This window comes from Ochotona curzoniae, unplaced genomic scaffold, assembly GCF_017591425.1.
Source record: "Ochotona curzoniae isolate NIBS_2020 unplaced genomic scaffold, NIBS_Ocur_1.0 scaffold_1037, whole genome shotgun sequence".
Classification (NCBI taxonomy): Eukaryota; Metazoa; Chordata; class Mammalia; order Lagomorpha; family Ochotonidae; genus Ochotona; species Ochotona curzoniae.
Window position 1 is genome coordinate 32,086,951 of NW_024467083.1, and position 13,414 is coordinate 32,100,364.

Genomic DNA, 13,414 nt, shown 5'->3' on the forward strand with positions numbered 1-13,414 from the left:
GAATAGACATGGTATGGGAACTCTGGGAACACTCCTGCTATGCCGCAGCTCCCACCGGTAAGTGTGAGAGCTTGGGCTGCAGATGGACCAGGCTGGGCAAAGCTGCAGCTCCCCCTGGCATGCGTGTGGGCTAGGTCTGAGGATGGGCCACACTGGGCCAGGTTCTAGCACCTGCCGGTCCTCGCAAGAGCCAGAATGGGTGTGGGACAGGCCAGGCTAGGTCACAGCACTACATGAGAGCTGGGTCAGGGTGTGGCCCAGGCTGAGCTAGGTTATTTTACCCACTGGTGACAGTCAGAATGGGCGCAGGCCAGTCAGGCTAGGCCGCAATACCCACCAGGACTGGGGGCCAGCCATGTCAGTCTGAGTAATTTTTTAAAATATCTATTATAATAAAATCTATGTAAACTAAGGTTTTTCTACCTTGACCATCTCAAGGGTACAATTCAGTGACGCCGAGTCTCTTCACAGTGTATGCAGCCGGCACCATCACCCACCTCCACACTTTCTCTGCAAACTGAAACCCTGGGCCCATTAAACTCCACCTCCCCTCTACATCCTGACGCACACTAAGTCTACACTTCATATCTGAATGCACTTGACTCCTCTGGGAAACCAAGCCAAAGAACTCAAACAGCTCATTTCCCTTAGCAGTTCATCCATGTAGGAGCCTCTACACAGTTCCATTCCTTTTGGTGGATGAATAAGATACCAACAGCCTTATGCATCAAGTTAACATGGGGGCCGATGGGGAGTGAACCAGCGGAGGGAACATATTTCTGTATCTCCTTCTCCCTAATAAAAATAATCTTAAAAAAAAAAAAAAGTTAACGTGGGAGAAAGACATAGTCAGCTGGGGGTATTAATTAGTATTTATCGATGCCTTTGGAGGAAACAAAAAGTATTCAACTCAAAGCATCTTTCCTTTATCCCGGCTCCTAAAGTCTGGAAACTAAATTCGCCCAATTCTAGGGCCGCCAAGAACTGCCACCCTGGGGACCCATTGCGCGGTCGCCTCCCTTCGCGGACTCCATTTCCCAGGAATCCCCACGCCAGGGCCGGCGACGCCATTTCCTGGGCGCCTCCAGCTCCCGGCGGCCCTCGCGGCAGGTTCCGGGCGCGGAGACGGGTCGTGATGGCCGCGACTGGTTCTGCGGCGGTGTCTGGTGCAGGGACGCCGGTGGCGGGACCTTCGGGCCGCGACCTCTTCGCCGAGGGACTCCTCGAGTTCCTGCGGCCGGCTGTGCAGCAGCTCGACTCTCACGTTCACGCTGTCAGGTGGGGGCGAGGCCGAGGTAGGGCGGAGACTGCGGCTGGGACCCCCGTGACTTTGGGGGGCTGGTGGGGGGCGGGGCAGGAGCAGTGGGGCCTGTGTGGGAACGTTCCTCTCGCGAGCCCCATTAACTGCTTTCTCCTGGCAGGGAGAGCCAGGTAGAACTCCGGGAGCAAATTGACAACCTGGCTACGGGTGAGCGCGCCCCGCGCCCCCCTTCCTGGGTTGCTTGTCCCTTGCCTGCAGCACACCGGGGACGGTCCCCGAGCCGGCCACTCTCCCTCTCACCTCCCCCGAGGATAGGGGAGCCATTTGCTATTCCTTGACCCTGCAGAACTGTGTCGGATCAACGAGGACCAGAAGGTGGCCCTGGACCTCGACCCCTACGTGAAGAAGCTGCTCAACGCCCGGCGTCGGGTTGTGCTGGTCAACAACATCCTGCAGAATGCCCAGGTAAGCCCTGACATCACCCGCCCTGGGAGGAGGGATTGTCAAGCAGGTTAAACTGTCAGAGACCGAGCTGGACCAAGCCCATTACCAGCTTCCACATCTTCCTTTGTCTCACAGGAGCGGCTGAGGAGGCTCAACCACAGTGTTGCCAAGGAGACGGCCCGCAGGAGGGCCATGCTGGATTCTGGGGTTTACCCCTCTGGGTCACCCAGCAAATAGCTGAAGATGGACGTGGGACTGCAGAGTGGCCAAGCACTGTGCACCGGCTGCACGGGAGCTCCTCCCCGCACAAGGCAGCCGTGTGGGTTGTTTTAAGCGCGAGGCTTACCCTCCTGCTTAGGGCCCCCCCAGATTTCTTCCAGGAAGGAGCAGAAGCCAGGCTCACTGTATACAGGCCTAGGTCCCCGGAGCTGGGGCAGCACGTTCTGAAACTGCCTGGTTTCCCACTCACACTGAGGGCAAGCAAAGACAAGGTCAACGGTGACCTCTGCCCACCCTCTTTGCACTGGCTTGAATACACTAGCAGTGTTGCTAGAACCACTGAATACAATAAATGCTTAATATGGATTACTAGTTTATTCTGGTATATGAAGAAGCTTCAGAGGTCTGAAATCTTCGTCAAAGAAAGCAAAACAGGCCACCACACACCAAGGAATAAATAAAACCAAGATCCTGACTAGGAAGTACTTTAATTATTTTTCTTAGAAAAAAAAAATACCCAGACACTAAGAGTTCACAACATTTCAACAAAGGTACTGACTGGTTGAGAGGGACTTTCTGGAGCCGGGGGTTCTAAAGTACTGGGAAGAAATGTTGGTATCCTGTTTCATTATGGATGGGAAAGTCCTGCTAAGCCAGTATCCAAACCCAGCGGGATGAACGCGTGGTTCCGTCTGTGGTTCTTCCTGCTGCCCCCTCTCCCTCAGACACGCCAGCACACCAGGCCCAGCAGCTGCTGGCTCAGGCCAGTCTTCCTGTGCAGGGGGAAAGGCCAGGTCACTCCTGGGTCTCCATGCTCTCCTCCTCCTCTCCTTGAGGTGTTTCCTCTGTGTTCTCCTCCTCCTCCTCGCCTTCCTTCTTCTCCGGGGGCTTCTCGTAAGCTTTTTCGGAAGGAGTCACTATCACCCCGTCCCAGGTGGATATCTCAGAAGCAAGATCTAGAAGAGAAAAGCACCTTGGCCATGGAGTCCCAGCATGCAAGGCATGACCAGGAATACTAAGCTATCAGAATAATGGCTTCTGTGTGGACACCCCAACCCACAGTGGTCACTTACAGCTGGCGTCCCCCTCCTGGCCAAGGATCTTCCTGAAGCCACCGTGTGAGAGGATGCGGACCAAAGTCTGAGCTGTGTAGCACACCATGTCCTGAAGCAGAGCAAAGTGAGGGTAACTTAGCAAGGAAAACCAACCAAGCACTGGACATCCTCATGAGATGGAGAGGAAGGCACTGAAGCAAAGGACTGGCCTGGAGAGTCCCTGATCCCTGATCCCCAAAGGGCCCATTATCCCTTCACCCTCTGACCAGGACTCCTCCAGAGTGGAGGGAGCCAAGCAGCCATGTCCCACAGCCCCCAGGTGAGCTGTGCCAGTACCTGCTGTTCCAGCGTCATGACCGTGTGTACTCGGAAGTTGCCACTCTCACAGGGATCCGTGATTCCCACGGAGCCTGGAAGGAACAGTCCTGCAGCCAGAATCTGCAAGCAGCGCCTGAAACCCAGGGACAAATTCATGCAGCACCATCCTCCAGCAAACCCATCCCAGGCCACCCCAAAACAGCACCAGCACACTACCTGTACGCCACGTTCAGGGCCAAGGGCTGCCTGGTGGGATTGTTCATCACAGCATAGTGCCCCTGGAAAGAGTAAAACTGGTCAGTCGCTCACCCAGGTAGCAATTCTATCTTAAAACTTGAAATCACACAAGGAAACTAGCCATTCAGGTCTGCCCCCAATCTTCATGTTCAGAAGGAACTCTGAAACGGCTGTTCTAGCTCCTCTCCACCACCAAACAATAGAATGATGACAGAGAAAAGGCAAAGGGGCACTAGCTCAGGTATCCACTTACTGCGACTCCAAAAACCCAGCCAAGCAATCAACCCTGGATTTCTCATCTATTCTTCACCAAATGTCAGACTCCAAAGGTTTCAGAGTGGCTGTTCTGTGGGAGTGCTGGCCACTGCAGCCCCCTTCTTCACTTACAAGCAGGTCAAGGATCCAGGGTGTGAGAGGCTCAAAGCCAGGGAAGCGAATCCTCAAGTCCTTCAGCAGTCTGATGAGAACTTTCACTCTAAAAAGTAAGACATAACTCAGGAACTGAAGTAATAAAACCACGTATTTCCACCCTAGAATAGAGCCGAGATCAACCATGCTATTCTAGAACCATGCGTTCTCCTGTCTCCTGATTTTTGCTGGTCACTGCAGTTTAGGTTACTTGAATCCAAACGGCCCAGGAGGAACTTACGTGGACTGCGAGGCATTCTCCTCAAACCAGCGGGCGTGTCGGATAGCTGCTAAGGCACTCTGCAACACCTTGATATCCACTGGAAGGAGACACCCCCATTATCAAGCAGTTCAGGCTCACTGCCAGACCCAAAACTGGGGTGCAGGGGGTAACAGTGGTGGTTTAACACCGCCCCCCGACCTAGAAGGATGCCAAGCTGTAGGAAGTCCTGTCTTGGGACGGCCAGCTGTCCTAGCAGCAGACCCTTGCTTGGGATGCACTTATCCCTTGTGCAATGCCGGGGGCAGGGGGAGTCCTAGCTTCTTCCTAATGTGCACACCTGGTTCCTGCCACCATTTGGAGGACACAAACTAAGTTCCAGGGTCCCACCTTTGGCCTGGCTCAGCTCCAACAACTGCAGGCATTTGGGGAGTAAAGCAGGGAGTGGGAGGTCTCTCTCCTTCCTCTCAGAAGTTTTGAAACCTACCCTCCTCTGCTAAGTATTTTGTCATTTTCAAGTCCTCCAACTATTTTTTTTAGCAATCCCATCCAAAAAATGTCACCAGAGGAGATAGCATGGTGGCTTTGTGACCTAATCCTTTGACCTACAGTGCAGCAGCCTATATAGGCTGTTCTATTTCCCATGCAGCTCCCTACTTGTGGCCTGAGAAAGCAGCAGAGGATGGATGGCCCAATTCCTTGGGACCCTGCACTTGCGCGGGAGACCCAAAGGAAACTGGGCTCCTGATGGGTTCAGCCCTGGCTATTGCAGACTTTTTGGGGAGTGAACCAGTTGGATGGAGAATCTTTCTCCTTATCTCTAACTGCCTGTCAAAAATAGACTGTAAAAAAGACAATGCCACCAAAAAGGCTGATAAAACTATTTCTAAATGACACAGGAAGAGAGCAAGTTTCAGTAAGTCAGAAGGCTTCCTGGGGAATAGGAACAATCTAAGAAACTCAACAGCAATAGTACTATAATTTGAACTTCCCCCAAATTTCCCAGCAGTGGACAAAAAGGACTCACAATGGAGTTCTGGATCCAGTTTCCGGAGATTAGGTGGCACCGTTGTAATGAGAATCTTCACCGTGGCATCAGAGGAACTGATTTCAAAGCCAGTCTCATTGGTCAGCATCGTTAAAACTAAAAGAAACCAAAAGCTATTAACATCATGTTTCACTTAGATATCAAAGTCAAATCTAGGATGATGGTGAGAACACAGTTTTTAAATACAGTACTAAGGAACTGATAGTGCAGCTTAGCAAGTAAGCTTGTAGCACCAGCATCCCATATGGTTGGCTGTTCAGGCCCTGGCTGCTTCATTTCTAGTGCAGCTCCTTACTAATGGCCTAGGAAAGCAATGGAGGATGGCCCAAGAGCTTAGGGCTCTTGCACCCACAAGTTCAACCTAGAAGAAACTCCTGGCTTTGGATTAGCACAGCTCCAGGCACTGTGGCCATTTGGAGAGTGAATCAGCAGCGGGAAGATCTGTCTCTACATCTCAAAACAAATCTTGAAGAAAAAAACAAAAACAAACCCAGAATGAGGTTTGGGGAGAGATCTAATAGGTAGACCAAATAGACCTTGAATTCCTAAGGTCCCTGCCAGAAACTCCCCTGAGATCTAACACTGCGTGTTCTTTCATCTAGCCTACAGCCCCTAAACATGTGTGCACTAAACAGATACCAACCTTCAGAAGGATCCTGCGCTCTCAGGCTTTCAACAACTTTGTTCCCCAGGGCGGCGACAGCTTCCACTAGATGGAAAAAGACAATAAATTAAGTAGAAATCTGTTTATCACATAGACTTCCTCTGTATTTACTACAAAATACTTTACTGTCACTTTATGCCTCCATTCAGGGCTAGTGGAAGCCTCATCCTAAGAACTTTCATGAGGGGAAGCCAAGGCGTGGCCAGAGCAGCAGGCAGCTCGGGCAGCAGGACACCTTTTGCTTCACAGAACTCAGACTGATGCCAGGTGCAGCATTCTGGATGGGGCAGCTGCCTTACAGGATCTGGCCATAAGCCCCCCAACACCCTATGCCCTCCTTATCACACTAAGAAAAAAACCTATTCTGCACCAACACCCCTTCTCATAAAAAAAAAGTTGACTTTAAGCTTCAGCCACAAAAGCTATGTTCTGTTCCCACTGTCACAGAAAACCCACTCACATGTTGGCAGAATCTTCAAGATCACTACCAGGTCAGCCACGTTGTGTCCTGTAGTCATTGTTCCCTTTTTATAAGAGCCTACCTGTCGAACTTCTTCAATTTGCTGTCAGAAGAAATTTCAGGGAAAAAATTTAGAAGAAAAAAGGTGTCTAGTTCTTCCTCTCAGAACTCTTACACAGCTTCCTGTGACCCACACTTGCAAGCAGCAAGGATGAAAACCATATCCCCCCAAAACCACACGGAAGCCCGACACACCCCGGCCAGCTGCCATCAGCACAGAAGTTGTCCCCAAGTTCAGTATCACGAAGGAATTCCGTTGTACTTTCCAATTTCAGGCTTGGAATGTGGGTAATGGGCAACTGAGAAATTAAAAGAGTCAAGGAAATCCCCACACTACCAAGGCTGCCCTTGCCCGAGACAAAGTCATGAGAAACTCACCACTTCAAAAGTCCCCGGAGCCACGATCAGATTGTCAATCACATTGTTTATTTTGGTTACCAGAGAAAGGATGGAGGCCTGAAAAACAGAGCAGGACAAGTTCCCTAACGTTACCCTCTGGGTACTTTCTCCTCATCCCTTCCAAAAAGCTGCTGGTTTGCAAAAACAGCTCACCACTTCTCATCTCCAATATGCTAGAAAAAAAAATTTTTTTTTTGATCCCACAGATTCCTCATAAAAACCTATATAGTCTTTTTAAATGCTCACCTTGCTCCAGCTCCACACACAGTGAGAAAGAGCACAATAAAACCTTGTGTGGCTTTGAGGAGCAGTTAACCTATCCATACCTTCACTCACTCTTCTAACACCGAGGAGGAAGCTCAAGGAAGGCAAGGACGCACCTGTTCCGCCGAGTTGGGAGCAAGGTCCTGATTCCTCTTCAGCAAAGCTTCACTGAAGGCAGTTTCGTCAGGAGCTGGCTTAACCCGGGGGAAGGCCATCTCACACTAAGCCAGAACACAAACCACTACTCAGCAAACCATACAAGAGTGGGGTTCCCCATACCCCCGTAGAACAATGGGAAAAAAAAAAAAAACCCTGACACAGAAAACTCTATTGTCTGTATTCATTAAAATGTTATAAAGGGTTGGGCCTGACACAGTGGCCTAGCAGCTGAAGTCCTTGGCTTGCATGCGCCGGAATCCCATATGGGTACTAGTTCTAACCCCGATGGCCCTGTTTCCCACCTACTTCCATGCCTGTGGCCTGGGAAAGTAGTAGAGGACAGCCTATGGCCTTGGGACCCTGCATCCATGTGGGAGACCTGGAAGAGGCTCCTGGCTCCTGGCTTCAGATTGGCACAGCACCAGCCGTTGTGATCACTTGGGGAGTGAATCATCAGATAGGAGATCTTCCTCTCTCTTCCTCTCCTTCTCTCTCTATAAATATATCTGACTTTGCAATAAAAATAAACCAATCTTTAAAAAAAAAAAATGTTATAAAGGAGCCAGCTCTGTGTTGCAGTGGGTCAGGCTGGAGTCTCTGCTTGTGTGCCCAGAGAAAGCAGGTCCGGGTCCCTGCACCCACCAGGAGACCAGCATTTAGTGCTGGACTGTCGGTTATTGTGGCCGTCGGGAAATCAAGCAGCGGATGTAAGACAATTCTGTCTCTCATAGAACTACCTGCCTTTCAGATACACAACCAAGTGTGTGTCAAGCAACATGAAGTCAGTTCAAACCCCCTTACTCCGTGCACAGATCCCTTCTACCCCTAAGAGCGGTAACAGGGTGGAGCTGACCACCACCATGTCTGCATCCACCCGTGCCCAAAGCACTTACCAAGTAGAAATCAAATGGGATGTGCGGCACAAAGGGCCTGAACCTGGGAGAAGAAAAACAGTCCACATCATTCACTCCAAGGAAATCCAGGATGCCCAGCCATCGGGAAAGCCTGCCGGCCCGCCCCGCCGTCACTCACCCTCCGCCTGGACCGCCTCGGGAACCGAAGCGCCCCCCGCGACCACGGCCTCTGTCACCCCTGGAAACGCAGACAGACACGGGTTTACGGGACCCCGCAGTGGTCGGCCTCCCCGCCACTCCTCTCTGCAGCCCCGACCCACCGCCCCGTCACCGCGACACCCCGACCCGCCGCCCTGCATCCCCCCGACCCTACATCCCCCGGCCCGCCGCCCTGCATCCCCCCGACCCTACAGCCCCCGGCCCCACCGCCCTACATCCCCCGGCCCTACATCCCCCGGCCCCACCGCCCTACATCCCCCCGGCCCTACATCCCCCGGCCCGCCGGCCCTGACTCTCCCGCCAGCGCAGCCCGCCCGCCCGCTCCATCCTGCGGGCCCGGGCCGCCCGGACCGGGGGAGTTGGTGGGACTCCGGCCAGCCGCTGACACGCGGCCCTTCCCGGCCGTCTGACTGCTCTCGACCCACCTTCCCAACATTTTCAGCCGGAAACCCCAAACCTTCCCAGCACCTCCGTCCCCCTACCTCATGGCGCCCTCAGGACCGAACAATGGAGGCCGAACCAACCGCCCCTTCCCCCGGAGAAGCAGACAACTGGAAAGGCGTCTTGCCGGCGTGTCCCAACAAAACGCGCTGCGATTGGCTCCCGCCTTGCTCTGTCGCTTCTGCTTATTGGTTTACCATGGCAAACCGGGCTTCTGAACCAATAAAAAGCGCCTACCGTGCCAGGAATTGGCCAATAAGAACAGGCATGGCAGTAATGACTTTTTTTTTAGCAGACAGTAGGTGGCACTAGGTTAGAATCAGGATGTCGAACAAACACGGAACTTTATATAAATACAGTAATAGGAGGGCAGGTTACTGTAAAGCAGAGTGGCGCAGCGGAAGCGTGCTGGGCCCATAACCCAGAGGTCGATGGATCGAAACCATCCTCTGCTAATAAGGATTTTTTTTTTCCACCCATGCTTTCTCCTAACAAATTGACACAACTTTTATCCCTTTTACTTATTATCATCCTTTAAAGCGTAGCCTAATAGGAAGGCATCAACCAACTCCAGAAAACATGAGACGATGGAAGCTTGAGGCATTAGGGAGGAAATTGAGACAGGCTGTGGAAAGACAAATTGGAAAAAGGGAGCAAAGGAAGTGGGGAGGAGGAAGGGACGGCAGCGGCCCCGTCCTAGCCTGGCCAGCCGCACTTGCACTCACGTGGTGCTGTTCCCTGGGCTCTGTCTCCCCGAGGGTGCCTTCTATTCTGTCACGTTTTTTATTCCTCCTCAGCTTCCCCTCTGGTTAATGGGAAACTGCCTGCTCTTTCTTTTTTATTTATTTTTTGTTTGTTTGTTTTTCCTTCACTTTTCAAGGGTTACCCTCTAAACTGCCTCAGAACTCTCCTTTAACCTGCCGGCCCTGACCCCAAGGCGACTATCATTCTGGCTTCTATCACTCAGGCTAATTTGTTCTTGAATTTCCCACAAATGGATCATATATATTCTGTTTCGTCTGGCTTCATTCACTTGAGATTCTTCGTGTTTTCTATCAGCAAACTGGCTTATTATTATTTATAGTAATAAACTCACTGGGGCATGTGTAAATACCTCTGGATTGTTTCCAGCTTGGATCTCTTTTGCCTGTACAGTTTTTAAAAGATTTTATTTTTATTGCAAAGTCATGTATACAGAGAGGAAGATCTTCTGTCCAATAATTCACTCCTCAAGTGACCGCAATGGGCACCTATATGGGATCCCTGCGCTTACGAGGTGAGGACTTTAGCCACTAGACCACCACACCAGGCCCATAAATTTTGTATATATTTTAGGCTCCACAAAGCATCAATACTTACTAAGTTAAGCATTAGATTGACCATTTTTAAAAGATTTACTTATTTCATTTGAAAGAGTTAGAGAGAGACACAGCAAGAGATCTTCCATTTGCTGCCTCACTCCCCAAGTGCCTACAATGGCCATAGCTAAGCCAATGCAAAGCCAGGAGCCAGGAGCTTACTCCAGGTCTCCCACACAGGTGCAGGGTCCCAAGGCTTTGGGCCGTCCTCAACTGCTTTCCCGGGCCACAGGCAGGGAGCTGGGTGGGAAGTGGAGCTGCCGGGATATAAACCAGCACCCATTTGTTGGCGCTTGCAGGGGGAGAACTAACCAACTGAACCATGACACTGGGCCCAAGATTTTTCTCTTTGACTTAAATTTCTTGCAGTTTCACTCTGATAGATCCAGATATGGGTTTCTTTTTGTTTTTCGCATGTGATTTGTTGGCTTCTTGGATCCGTGATCTAAACTGTTATCCACTTACTTACATGTTTATTCATTCATTTTTATTCAGAAGGTAGAGTAACATAGAATGAGAGAGAGAGAGAGACAACAATAGGTTCTGTCCCCAGGTTCTTTCCCAAACACTCAGCTGGGACTTGTCCCCGTTCAAGTCAGGAACAGGAACCCCATCAGGGTTTTCCATGTCCATGGCAAGAACCCAAGCACTTGAACCATCATCCCGTGGCTTCCAAGCCCATCAGCAGGAAGGAAGGGGGTACTCCACAACCAAGCACTCCGATATGGGGTGCAGGCATCCAACTGGCAACTTAACCCACTGTGCCACAGCACCCATCCTGTGCGATGTAATTGAAAAAATGTCTTCCTTGACAGCTGGGGGAGGTAGAAGGGGCAGCGTAATGACTCAATTCGCTGATTCCCCAGGCAAGCTCCAGAATCCCATATGGGTGTCCATTCATGTCCTGGCTGCTCCACTTCCCTTCCAGCATCGTGCTTGTGGCCTGGGAAAGTAGTGGATGGCCCAAGCCTTGGGCCCTACATGCACCTGGGAGACCTGCAATAAGCTCCTGGTTCCTGGCTTCAGATCGGCTCAGCTCCAGCTTGCGGCCATTTGGGGAGTGACGTGGCAGATGCAAGATCTTCGTCTTTCTTCTCTCTGTAAATCTGCTTTTCCAGTAAGTGTAAAAATAACTTTTTTTAAAATGTTTGGCTATTTTTTCTTCACATACTGATTTTATTATTTCCTTGCTTCCTAGATTCTACATAGGGAAGTGCTAGATTTCTCCTGGTACCCTCCTTCTCTCTTGCCCTCATGTTGCTCATGTCTCCTTAAAACAAAAACAAAACCATGGTCCAGCGTGGTGGCTAAAACCCCCACCTTGAAAGCGCTGGGATCCCCTATTTGGGCGCTGGTTCTAATCACAGCTGGTCTGCTTCCCATCCAGCTCCCTATTTGTGGCCTGGGAAAGCAGTCGAGGATGGCCCAAACCTTGGGACCCTGCACCTGTGTGGGAGACCTAGAAGAAGCTCCTGGCTCCTGGCTTTGGATTATATCAGCTCTGGCCGGAAGATCTTTTTCTCCATCTCTCCTCTTCTTTGTATATCCGACTTTCCAATTAAAATAAATAAATCTTAAACAAAACAAAGCAAAACAAAAATTGGGCCTGGTGTCCTAGCCTAATGGCTAAAGCCCTCACCTTGCATCTGCTGGGATCCCATACAGGCACTAGTCCATATCCCAGCTGCTCCCCTGCCTATCCAGCTCCCTGCTTGTGGCCCGGGAAAGCAGTAGAGGATGGACCAAAGCCTTGAGACCCTGCATCCGTGTGGGAGACCTGGAAGAGGTTTTGAGTTCCTGGCTTTGGATAAGTTCAGCTCTGACCATTGTGGCCACTTGGGGAGTGAACCAGTGGACATGAGATCTTTCTATTTCTCCTCTCTGCAAATCTGACTTTCCAATTAAAAATAATTAAATAAAGATTTTAAAATTTTCATTTTTATTGAATCACCCTTTTAGGCCTGTTCACTCTTTTTTGTCTGTGTTTCATTCTAAGTAGTTTCTTATGCACTTTATTCCAATTCACTGCCATGACATCTGTTAGCTGTTCCTTAAAAACAAACAAATAAATAAATAAATAGGTCTGGTGCAATAGCCTAGCTGTTAAAGTCCTCACCTTTAACGCGCCCGGGATCCCATATTGGTGCCGGTTCTAATCCCAGCCGACCTGCTTCCCATCCAGCTCCCTGCTTGTGGCCTGGGAAAGTAGTCGAGGATGGCCCGAAGCTTTGGGACCCTGCACCCACATGGGAAACCTAGAAGAGGCTCCTGGCTTCGGATTGGCTCAGCTCCAGCCACTGTGGTCACTTGGGGAGTGAATCATTGGACAGAAGATATTTCTCTCTGTCTCTCCTCCTCTCTGTATATCTGACTTTCCAAATTAAAAAAAAAAATTATGTATTTGAAATTCAGAGTTGCAGAAAGATCTTTCATCTGTTGGTCCACTCCTGTAAATAGCTATAATGGCCAGGTCTTGGTCAAGTCCAACCCAGAGACTAGGACCTTTATCTAGGTCTTTTTTTTTTAATAGATTTATTTTTTATGCCGCTTACCATATTTTAGAAGGATGCATGCCCCTGTGAACCACCAATTAGGATGGAATAAAACAACTGCATCCAGTCTTCTTTTCTGTTCTTCCTGTTTCTGGGAGAAAAGCAGAGACGGGAGGCGAGGGCTGCTCCCAGCACCCTAACCACACCAGTACCCCAGGATGTGGGCAGCCATTTGATGTCATTTAGGGTCCCTCAAAAGGAGCTTCTTCCAAGGGTACTGTTTAAGCACTTGGGGCATGCTCTGCTGCTTTCCCAGGCCACTAGCAGGGAACTGGATGGGAAGTAGAGCAGCTGGAACTCAGACAGTGGTGCCCATATGAGATGCTGGCATTGCCAACAGAGACCTAACCAGTTATGCCACAACACTGGCTTCCCTACTTAATCTTAGGGATCCCCATGCGGCAAGCAGGTCCCAGCATCCCACATAAGTGCTGTTTTGAGTCCTGGCTGCTCTACTTCCAATGCAGCTCTCTGTTTATGGCCTGGGATAGCAGCAGCAGGTGGCCTGGAGGGGTTGGACGCCTGTACCCACGGGGGAGACTCAGTTTCGAGTACTAGATTCTTTTCTTGAACCTGGGCCAGCCTTAGCCTTTGGGGCCCTATAGGGAGTGGAAAAGTGGATAGACACATCTTTCTCTCTAATTCTTTTTAATAAACAAATCTCTCTTTTTTTAAGTGTTTCATGTAATATTTCTAATTGTAGCTCTAACGTTAGTCCACTGTCACTGACAGCTCAATCGTTGCACCACATTTTTTAGTCCTGTCCTTGCTGAG

The 13,414-nt window shown here is 50.4% G+C and overlaps 2 protein-coding genes and 1 non-coding gene across 3 annotated transcripts; 2 read left to right on the top strand and 1 right to left on the bottom strand.

The window, feature by feature from the left end:
• The first annotated feature begins 1,116 nt into the window (after positions 1 to 1,116).
• Positions 1,117 to 2,290, top strand: SNAPIN (SNAP associated protein). Its single transcript, XM_040998756.1, has 4 exons — positions 1,117 to 1,278; positions 1,422 to 1,468; positions 1,608 to 1,726; positions 1,841 to 2,290. The coding sequence occupies exons 1-4, from the start codon at positions 1,136 to 1,138 to the stop codon at positions 1,940 to 1,942; spliced, it is 411 nt and encodes a 136-aa protein (XP_040854690.1). The 5' UTR covers positions 1,117 to 1,135; the 3' UTR covers positions 1,943 to 2,290.
• A 103-nt stretch (positions 2,291 to 2,393) lies between these two features.
• ILF2 (interleukin enhancer binding factor 2) lies at positions 2,394 to 8,853 on the bottom strand. The gene is made up of 14 exons (XM_040998755.1): positions 8,772 to 8,853; positions 8,249 to 8,308; positions 8,110 to 8,152; positions 7,174 to 7,278; positions 6,773 to 6,850; positions 6,335 to 6,437; positions 5,854 to 5,919; positions 5,190 to 5,306; positions 4,184 to 4,262; positions 3,922 to 4,009; positions 3,514 to 3,575; positions 3,316 to 3,430; positions 2,998 to 3,088; positions 2,394 to 2,880 (listed from the first exon to the last, which is right to left on the bottom strand). The coding sequence occupies exons 1-14, from the start codon at positions 8,774 to 8,776 to the stop codon at positions 2,720 to 2,722; spliced, it is 1,173 nt and encodes a 390-aa protein (XP_040854689.1). The 5' UTR covers positions 8,777 to 8,853; the 3' UTR covers positions 2,394 to 2,719.
• Positions 8,854 to 9,113: 260 nt separating this feature from the next.
• Positions 9,114 to 9,185, top strand: TRNAM-CAU. Its single transcript has one exon. It is a non-coding gene; the product is annotated as a tRNA-Met (tRNA).
• The last annotated feature ends 4,229 nt before the right edge of the window (positions 9,186 to 13,414 follow it).

Coding starts and splice junctions, on each gene's coding strand:
- SNAPIN (XM_040998756.1), top strand. CDS start 1,136: ATGGCCGCGACTGGTTCTGCGGCGGTGTCTGGTGCAGGGACGCCGGTG. Junction 1,279..1,421: donor TCTCACGTTCACGCTGTCAG/GTGGGGGCGAGG, acceptor TTCTCCTGGCAG/GGAGAGCCAGGTAGAACTCC. Junction 1,469..1,607: donor AATTGACAACCTGGCTACGG/GTGAGCGCGCCC, acceptor TTGACCCTGCAG/AACTGTGTCGGATCAACGAG.
- ILF2 (XM_040998755.1), bottom strand. Junction 5,307..5,853: donor AGCGCAGGATCCTTCTGAAG/GTTGGTATCTGT, acceptor GGTTTCTTTTAG/TTTTAACGATGCTGACCAAT. Junction 4,010..4,183: donor GAGAATGCCTCGCAGTCCAC/GTAAGTTCCTCC, acceptor CTTACTTTTTAG/AGTGAAAGTTCTCATCAGAC.